Source organism: Scylla paramamosain, chromosome 27 (assembly GCF_035594125.1).
Source record: "Scylla paramamosain isolate STU-SP2022 chromosome 27, ASM3559412v1, whole genome shotgun sequence".
Classification (NCBI taxonomy): domain Eukaryota; kingdom Metazoa; phylum Arthropoda; class Malacostraca; order Decapoda; family Portunidae; genus Scylla; species Scylla paramamosain.
Window position 1 is genome coordinate 13299309 of NC_087177.1, and position 10191 is coordinate 13309499.

Consider the following 10191-nt stretch of genomic DNA (forward strand, 5'->3'; position numbering starts at 1 on the left):
TGTTTCCCCTTCACTAATCTCTTTTCCTCCTATTTGCATCCCCTCCTTTCCTTCTCTTCCTTCCTCCTTTCTCTCTCTGTCCCTCTCTTTCTTTCCTCTTCCCCTCGTCTTATTTTACATCGCTATCCCTTTTTTCCCTCTTCTTCTCTCACTTCAACTCTTTATCCTTGACTAATTTCCCGGCGTTTCCTCCCTCTCCTTTCTTTCTTTCTCTATCTTATCACCCCTTCTCTCTCACTCTCTTTTTTTCTCACTCTCTCTCTCCCTCCTTCCAATTCCCTATGTCCTCCTTTTACTTCATTGACTTTTTTTTTATTTTCCTTCCTCCTCTCCTTCCTTCATTATTTCTCGGCTATTTTTTTTGTAAGCTATTATTTTCTCCTTAACTGCCATTTGAGTTTCATTGCTCTCTCTCTCTCTCTCTCTCTCTCTCTCTCTCTCTCTCTCTCTCTCTCTCTCTCTCTCTCTCTCTCTCTCTCTCTCTCTCTCTCTCTCTCTCTGCTGTCACTAGCAATACCACTGCTACACAAGTGCTCGAGTAACAGGAGAACGCTTCCATCTCAAGACATAACAGAGAGGAGAGAATACGACGGAGGGGTGAAGAGTAGAGAGAGAGAGAGAGAGAGAGAGAGAGAGAGAGAGAGAGAGAGAGAGAGAGAGAGAGAGAGAGAGAGAGAGAGAGAGAGAGAGAGAGAGAGGTGAAAGTATTGTATCTATATGCTGGTGTTATTAAACGCTTTCTTCTCTCGTAAGGACAGTTTTTCAAAGGTTATAGACTATACTAAGCTTCTCAAGGGTGTTTTCTTACTGTCAATGTGAATAGGTGCTGATCTTCTACGAGAGTCATAAAGGCATCCTTGAAAACCACCTGTACCTTCCACTAGAGCCTGCTAAGAGAGAAGCCAGTGTGTTCATATATACGAGTTTCATGAACAGAGGCTATATTCATGAATACTTACCTACTCATGAGTGCTTTTCTATTGATAGTGTGAAATACGTGTTAATATTTCACTAGAATCATGAAAGCACCCTTGAAAACTTCCAGTACCTCCCATTAGAGCTGGTTAAGAGTGAACATTAGACGCCAAAATATTTATGAATACGTAAAAATTTATGTACACTGGAGAGAGAGAAACAGAGGGAAATACTGTATGTGAGAGAGAGAAAGAGAAAGGATTGAGGGAGGAATGGAGGGATGGAGGGAAAAAATCAGAGCGAAAGGGAAAGAGGGAAAGAGGGAAAGGTACTGTATTTGCAATGTCATGAGGGAGAGAGAAGAGAGGGTTGAGTGAGGGGAGAATGAGAAAGAGAAAAGGAGGGACGAGAAGGAAAAGGGAGGGAGGGGAAATAGGGAGTGAGAAATTGTTTGTGATGGGAGAGAGGAGAGGAGAGAGTAGCGACAGAAAAAAGAGTAACAGGAGGAATGGAGAGAGGGAGAGGGAGAAGGGAGGGGAAGGGAGAGGAATATGGAGGAAGAAGGAGAGGGGAGGATGAGTAATCGGTAATCTGCACACACACACACACACACACACACACAAGGAGGGAGGAAAAGGCAAAACACAAAGGGAACGAGAGAGAGAGAGAGAGAGAGAGAGAGAGAGAGAGAGAGAGAGAGAGAGAGAGAGAGAGAGAGAGAGAGAGAGAGAGAGAGAGAGAGAGAGAGAGAGAGACGTAACGATGATATATGACGTGATTGGGAGAGCATCTGTTACCACGTCCATCCGGCAGCCCACTACCACCACCACCACCACCATCACCACAATCACCGCCACCACCACCATCACCAAAACCATCACCACCACCATCACCACCACCACCATCAACACCACTACGAGCACCACCACCACCACCACCAAAAACCATTTCTAGTTTCCTTCCCTTTCCCATACCTCTCTCTCTCTCTCTCTCTCTCTCTCTCTCTCTCTCTCTCTCTCTCTCTCTCTCTCTCTCTCTCTCTCTCTCTCTCCAACACATATTCGTCCTCTCAACCAGTTTTCTTTCTGTATTTCCCAATTCTTATTCTTTCCTTTTCTATCCCTTTTTCCTTATTCTTTCCTATCCTTCCATTCTCTGCCCCCATCGTCCACTACTGCTATCACCCTTTATTTCCTTCTCCCTCTCTCTATCTCTCACCACCACTATCACCACCACGACATTCTCTCCCTATTCCTCCTCCTATATTATCTCCTCCATCCTTTCTTTCCTCACACACACACACACACACACACACACACACACACACACACACACACACACACACACACACACACACACACACACTCCATCAAATCCTGTACCGCTTCTCTCGCTCTTTCTCGTTCTCTCTCTCTCTCTCTCTCCTAGACCATTTCCTCCACCCCCTCTCCTCCCCCCACGTTTCCTTTCTTCCCTCCACCATTCACCATTCACCCTTTCCGATGACCCCAATAACCTCCACTCTCCCCGTCCCTTCCTTTCCAAAACACAGGAACACAAGGCTCTTTTTCATCTCCCCCTCCCCAATCAAAACCAACCCTAAATTCTCCCCCTAACCCCAAAAAAAAGGCGTTGGGGGAAAAAAGTAAATCCATCTGACCTAACTTTATAAAAAATCGCCTGGCCCAAAGCTAAGCCATAAGCGCTTAGCCAAATTTCAAAAGCATTCGTATTTTTGACCCGAAAAATACTTGGAAGCTTTTACGCGTAAACTTTCACTGGTGAATTCTGGAACTCTCTCTCTCTCTCTTTCTTTCTCTCTCTCTCTCTCTCTCTCTCTCTCTCTCTCTCTCTCTCTCTCTCTCTCTCTCTCTCTCTCTCTCTCTCTCTCTCTCTCTCTCTCTCTCTGTCTGTCTGTCTGTTTGCGCCTACTTGTTTTTCTTTTTTTCTTTTTATGACTTGGACTGTTTGAAAACAATATTTATCAAGGGATTTGCGTAGTTCTGAACATTCATTGGTAAATTCTGTAACTCTCAACCTGTTCTTGCTTTCTCTTCCTCTCCTTCCTATGACAACTGCTGTTTCCGAAAAGTCATATCAAGGCATCTCCGTCATTTCTGGAATTTCCTTCTGTTAACTGTTTTCCATCCTTCCTATGACTTGAGCTGTCTGAAAGGAAGAGCACCACAGCACCACTGCACCTATATGAGAGAACCTTTATGGAAACCCACTGCAGTAAACAATTTTCTTGCTGAGGAAGTGACTTATGAAGCTGGCAATTTATTTATTTATTTATTTTTTTATATATATATTTCATTACTGTTCCCTGCGCCAAACTCCATGACACGTAAAGAAAAGCTTCAACAATTAAAATTTCCTGAAGTTTTAAAAATAGAGCAGCATATTCTTCTCCAAACATACACACAAATAAAAGAGAGTCTCGAGTTTCTTGTACGAAAAACTTAGAGAAAAAGACAGAGAAATAGTAGGGAGGTAAGCAGTGGCAAAAGAAGAAAATAAATAAATAAAAAAAGGGGGAAAGATAGAGCGAGGGAGAGAGAGAGAGAGAGAGATATTACCCACCTCACTATCTCTCCTCTCGACACATAAAGTATAACAAGACCGTCCCCGTAACATATGGGCCTTAATTTCCTAGCCAGATGAAGGGGCCCACTCTCTCTCTCTCTCTCTCTCTCTCTCTCTCTCTCTCTCTCTCTCTCTCTCTCTCTCTCTCTCTCTCTCTCTCTCTCTCTCTCTCAAACACCCAAATAGCTTGTTACCGTAATACTCTTCCTTGGTCGCTCTTATCACGGCTTTTTCTTCTTCCTCCTTCTCCTCCTCCTCCTCCTCCTCCTCCTCCTCCTCCTCCTTAATATCTTCATCCTCATTTTTCTTCTCTTCCTCTTCCCCGCTGTCATCGTTTCCCACTTCCTACTCGTCCTCATCTACCCTGTAATCGTTGTTCATTTCTCCTCCTCCTCCTCATTCTTCTTCGTCTCTTCCTCCTCCTCCTCCTCCTCCTCCTCCTCCTCCTTCTCCCCCTCCTCCTCTCCATCTTCCTTTTCTTCTTTCATATCTGACCTAGTTGTTGCGGCGTCTTATCACACTCATTCAAATCTCCCTCCTCCTCCTCCTCCTCCTCCTCCTCCTCCTCCTCCTCCTCCTCCTCCTCCTCCTCCTCCTCCTCCCCGTCCTCCTTCTCCTCTTTAACTTTCTTTCCTTCCACCTATTCTTTCTCCACCTTCTTATATATCCCTTGCTCATCCTTCATCTCCTCCGCCTCCTCCCCCTCCTCCTCCTCCTTTTCCTCCTAAGCCTCGCCGGCCGCCCCCCGATGGATGACTGTAGGAAATTACGAGAAGGAAAAGGCGTCAGTCAAGCACCAAAGCAGGACGTTAAACAAAAGACTCACGCCTCGCCTTCTTTCTTCCCCACTTCCTCTTCTTCCTCCTCCTCCTCCTCCTCCTCCTCTGACCTTCTCCCGGCGCCAGACAACAAGAAGACAAAAACGACTAAGTGGCGTCAGAAAGAGAGAGAGAGAGAGAGAGAGAGAGAGAGAGAGAGAGAGAGAGAGAGAGAGAGAGAGAGAGAGAGAGAGAGAGAGAGAGAGAGAGAGAGAGAAACGAGTAAAACGGACAAGAAGGCTAGAAGAGACGACCTCCCTCTTCTTTTCTCCTCCTCCTCCTCCTCCTCCTCTTGCTCCTACGTCACTTTTTCCAAACCTTCCATGAGCCAAAAAAAAAAAAGAAAAAAAAAATCTCATCAGCCTAATCCGCGAAATCTGAGCCTCTTATCATCGAGAAATTAATGGTGGCTGTCGCCGTGACGGATTGGCTGTCTTGAGGGACCGATACCAGACTGATGACGGGCCGCGACCCTCCCCTCACCTCCCATCACTTCCCCTCACTTCCCCTTGGCCTGCTGTACGCTAGAGAAGGGAGTGCGGAGAGGGACTTTTCGGCTCCTCACTCCCTCAGTCACACACACACACACACACACACACACACACACACACTCCTGTCACGTCCCCCTCCATCCGTCACACAGTCACTCATGTTCCCCTTTGCTTCTGTCCCGTTGCATTCTCAACACTCAAGGTTCTTACACTGTCGCTTCTCTTTCCTGTCATCTCTCGTCTTTCCTTCCTTTTCTCCCCTTTATTGTTTCCCAGTACTGTTTGATTTGATCTTGCGGTGACGTGCAGTAGTGAATCAACAATAAGTCTTTTCTTATTTTGCTTCATTCTCTATCATGATCTCCCCACTTTTCTTATTCATCTACCCTTTATTATCTTCCAGCGCTAAATAATTCAGTCTCGCGGTGTTATGCAGTATCAATAAAAATAATTTCTTTTTTTCATTCCTATTTCATCGCAACCCCATTATGATTTCGTTGCTGCGCCAAAATTGTCTGTGTTCGTACCATTGTAGTAGAAGTGGTAGTAGTAGTAGTAGTAGTAGTAGTAGTAGTAGTAGTAGTAGTAGTAGTAGTAGTAGTAGTAGTAGTAGTAGTAGTAGTAGTAGTAGTAGTAGTAGTAGTAGTAGTAAGTATGGTACATCCTTACTTTCATTCCCATTCTTATATCCACAACCTACACCTCTATATCATTCAAGACCATCTAATCTTCCCACCTCTGCACCATATCCTGCCCTATCACGTGCTTTATCCCAACCTCCACCTTCCTTCCACTAAACACACGAACTCTACCTCACCTTCCACTCTATCACCTTCTCTTCCCTATCACGTACCTCATCTTACCCTGCACTTTACACTCCTTCCACTTAACACACAAACTCTCGTCCTGAACACCCTTCCATCTACCACGTAACTCCCCCTACACTCTACACTCCTTTCTTTAAACACACAAACACCAAAAGATCAGTGCAGTATCCTACAAGCAGATTTTTCTTTATAGAACACCTCAAGGGGATGACGGGACGGAGGGAGGAGGGGATGGTACTGAAGGGAAGACGGTAGGGGAAGTTACGGTACATTTATCATCAGGGCACCGTCAACAAGGGAATCTGGCGTCAGCAGTGATGGGGACACGAAGGGCAGAGGCTTTGATGGAGGAGGACACGGAAGGAAGCGAGGAGATGACAAAGTGCGCCAGAGAGAAGGGTGACTTACCGGGACAAGAGACGAGAGGCAGGCAAGAGGCGACGCTGGGGAGGAGACGGTTCGGGATGATGCTGGATTCTGCTGGGCCTCTGGAGTCTCTGGAAGGAGAATGGAGGGATGTGGGGTTATTGTAAGGTGGATAGTGGTGGATGGGTTTATGAATGGAAGGTTGAGTTGTGGTATACATTTTTTTTTCACGTAAGAGGGGCACTGGCTAAGGGCGATACAAAGTGCGAAAAGAATGCCAGTCTCCGAGGTTTAAAAGGATCATCCAAAATTGGAGGATAAGTGTTTTGAATGGATGGATGGATGGAAGACTGTGGGACTGGTGGTGTTATTATAAGAGGGATAGAAGATGGATTGATGGATGTATGGTTGAGTTATGATAGAAAAAAAAAAGATTATGCACTTAACTGGTACAATGACAAAAAGGACGAAGGTTGTGCGAAGAAGACCGAAGACTGTTGGAGGAAGGGAGAAAGATACGGTGGGAGGAAAATGTAAGTACTATGGGAGCAAGGGTTTACAAGGTGTGAGAGATGTTAGGAGTGAGGAGGAAATATAAACAATGTAAAAGGTGGGAATGTTTGAGGCTCTGAAGAAAGAAAGGGAAGGAAAAAAGGAAGGAAGGAAGGAAGGAAGGAAGGATATAAAAAAAGGAAGAGTTACAACTGTGACTTTTATTTGAGAGAGAGAGAGAGAGAGAGAGAGAGAGAGAGAGAGAGAGAGAGAGAGAGAGAGAGAGAGAGAGAGAGAGAGAGAGAGAGAGAGAGAGAGAGAGAGAGAGAGAGACTAAAAACAGCTAAATCACAGACACACAATAAGAATACAAAAGCAAACAAGAAGGAAGAGAGATTTAATAAAAAAAAAAAAGAATGAGGGAGGAAAGTAAAGAGGGCAAGGTGGAAAGAGAGAGAGAGAAAAAAAGTGAACCCTGCGTCACGATAATAATTTCCCTACAGTATTCAAATATATTTATTCAACACTCAGCCCGCCATGCATATAAACGAGAATGAACTTGGTATGGAATTTTTCACAATGATAAAAAATATATATATAAATATGACCAGAACTTATTTTCGCACTATGTTTCCACGGACCGTGTATAGTGGCGGTGAGGGGGAGGGGGACAGGGGGACTGAGAGGAGAGAGAGGGAGAGTGGGGGAGGGGTGGTAATAACTGTGTGTGTGTGTGTGTGTGTGTGTGTGTGTTTGTGTGTGGCAGGGAGGGATAATGAAGCCTCATTCACGTCATGCTTCACCAAAATTAAGTTTCGTGTTTCATTTTTATCCCAGATGGCTCGTGGTCCGCCTGTACGAAACTTTAGTCGAAGCTTCGGAGGCAAAGTTCAGTATTGCTGCTTCATGACTACGAGTAAAAAATGGCGATGATATTCAATGCAAGTTTCAAAGTGGCTCCCCTCAATAATTAAAAAAAATAAAAATTAGTGGTGGTACAACTAAATGTAATGCTTTCCAATCAGCGCTTCAAACAATCAGCGCTTCAAAATGCTTTATGCCCGCGCGGGAGGCTGAGAGAGCGCGAGTGAGTCACCGTCAGTCAGCGCGAACCGTCAGCAATGCGTCGCTTCGTTTGTTGAAACTATTAAATCACACGGGGGACTTTCGGAGCCAGCGTGGCGTGGACGAAACTTGCGTGCGTCATGATCTCTTACTCACGTGGAAGTCAACGTGAACTATTACGAAACCAGGGCTACGAAAAAAAAAGAGAAAAAAAAAGAGAAACACAACAAAAAAGAAAAAAAGATCAAGTGAGGCTTCCTTCTCCGAACTCTTCATTAAACTCTAACCAACTCTGAAAATAAGGAAGCTCGCGCGGCAACCTTACCTTACGATACGAGGGGGGTAAGGTAGAGATGAAGTGAACTGATCCCCACCAACCCACTGTGCAGAGTGCTTCACCTGAGGAAGCAGTAGAGGGCATGGCTATGAGAGTTGAGACGAGCGCGGTTACGGTATTTTGAGGCTTCATTCGCGACTAAAAGTTGTAAATTGATACCAGTGACGCAGCTTACTGGAAGGTTAATAAAGTACTCTCTCTCTCTCTCTCTCTCTCTCTCTCTCTCTCTCTCTCTCTCTCAAAAATAAAAAAAAGTATGTTTGTACGTATATATGTGTATATATATATATATATATATATATATATATATATATATATATATATATATATATATATATATATATATATATATATATATATATATATATATATATATATGTATGTATGTGCATAAATGTGGGTGTATACAAGCAGTGTTGTTGATAGGAACTAGTGGCGGGTTAGCTGGGCCCTGCTTTTATAAGGGGAAAAAAATGTAACCTTCTAGGCAAGGTGATTATGCCTAACACTAGATTACAATAACATCAAAGAACCTCGCGTACTCACAACCAATATAGATAAATAAACAAAAATTTAAAAATAGCAATGTGGTCTGCCCACAAACTTTTATCTCCTACTTTCTTTAATTTTCCTAACTTTTCTTTCTTCTTTTGTCCAAACTCTTTACTCATCACCATCTTTCTATCCAGTTCAGTTCAGTTCTCTCTCTCTCTCTCTCTCTCTCTCTCTCTCTCTCTCTCTCTCTCTCTCTCTCTCTCTCTCTCTCTCTCTCTCTCTCTCTCTCTCTGAAGCTCCTACAATGGTATTATTAGTGAGATATTTCAGGCAGGTAGAGTTACGCTAAAAATGTGCAGCAGACCAAAAATGTTACTCGAGTCCATTAACAACTGCGCCAACATTCATTTTTGCAATTCTTCCTTCAGCATTCTCCGATGAGGCATTTAGCTACAATTCGGGCAGGCATTGCTTTACACCCTTAGACACTCGACTATAATCCTCACCTTTCTCTAGTACTAAAATATGTAAACTAGGGTAATATAACCTCTAATCTTACTTTAAATATTCTTTCATGTATAGAATGGAGGACACTTATGCATCTTCTTACATATCTATCTACACACACACACACACACACACACACACACACACATGCACTTATACATACAAACGAACAAAAATTCGAAAGCTAACAACGGAGAATAACGAAAAGGTATAGCCAGACGCTGCTCTCTCTCTCTCTCTCTCTCTCTCTCTCTCTCTCTCTCTCTCTCTCTCTCTCTCTCTCTCTCTAAGTTACACCAAATCTCCACTTTTCATCGTCAGGAGCGTCACGGAGCCACTATCAACCCTACAACCAATACTAACACCATAATCACTACCACAACCATCACCACCACCACCATCATCATCACCATCACTCACCATAATCATTACCCTGAAGTCACTACGGCGTGTAATCAGCCTCGCTTCACGTAACATTTCAATCTCGTCCACGTGGTAAGCCTCCTCGCAGTTCCTGAAGGTAGAAGTACCTCAAGTTGACACGTTCCACGGTTGAGGTGGAGAATAAGTGAATAACTACTGTAGTTTATGGTACGAAGCCTTCGTGTTTGAAGTTTATCGCTTTTTTTTCTTTCTTTTTCTTTCTTTTTTTCTCCACGCTGGAATTACCTAATCGCCATGTGAAGTGAAGTGTAAAACTCAACTTTTGTCATCCAACAACTGGCATCATCACCATTATCATCATCATCATCATCATCATTATAAGCTTATACAATTAAACATTCGGACAAAATGTTATACTGCTAAACATTTCGTCGTCCTGTCTCTTACACATAGATTAAGAACATAAGAGCATTAGAACAAAAGAGCATAGGAGTATAATAGCGGTAGCTGCAAGAAGAAATCAGGTGTACACGTGGCAGTCCTTGAATGAAACGTACCTACCTATTTTTCACCTATTCTTTTGAAGCTTGGTAATATAAATTGAATATCTTATTACCTTTGTCTTCAGTTTCCGCCATTCCCTTCTTTACCTTGTCATCGTTCTCCATTTTCTCTCATATACCTTTCAACAGTAATAAATTTCTTCCTTCTAACAGTACACTATTAAGTCTCCCCCTTACCATACACACCAAAAACTCTCTCTCCTTAGACCATTCCATCAATAAATTTCTAACTCATCTCGCCTTACATTACCGCACTCCCATCACATTACAAGTACTGACCCATACTATAACAAAACCCGCCCTCTCCTAACACCATATTCTGAAATACTTCTACTTCAATCTCCA

At 43.5% G+C, this 10191-nt stretch overlaps 1 protein-coding gene across 1 annotated transcript in view; it reads right to left on the reverse strand.

The window, feature by feature from the left end:
* Nucleotides 1-9941, reverse strand: part of LOC135114412 (uncharacterized) — a 170109-nt gene extending 160168 nt beyond the window's left edge. The window contains exons 1-3 of the mRNA XM_064030315.1: nt 9934-9941; nt 9320-9413; nt 6046-6134 (exon numbers count right to left, since the gene is read on the reverse strand). Coding sequence (XP_063886385.1) covers nt 6046-6134; nt 9320-9413; nt 9934-9941 — 191 coding nt within the window. The remainder of the gene's footprint in view (nt 1-6045; nt 6135-9319; nt 9414-9933) is intronic.
* Between the last annotated feature and the right edge of the window lie 250 nt (nt 9942-10191).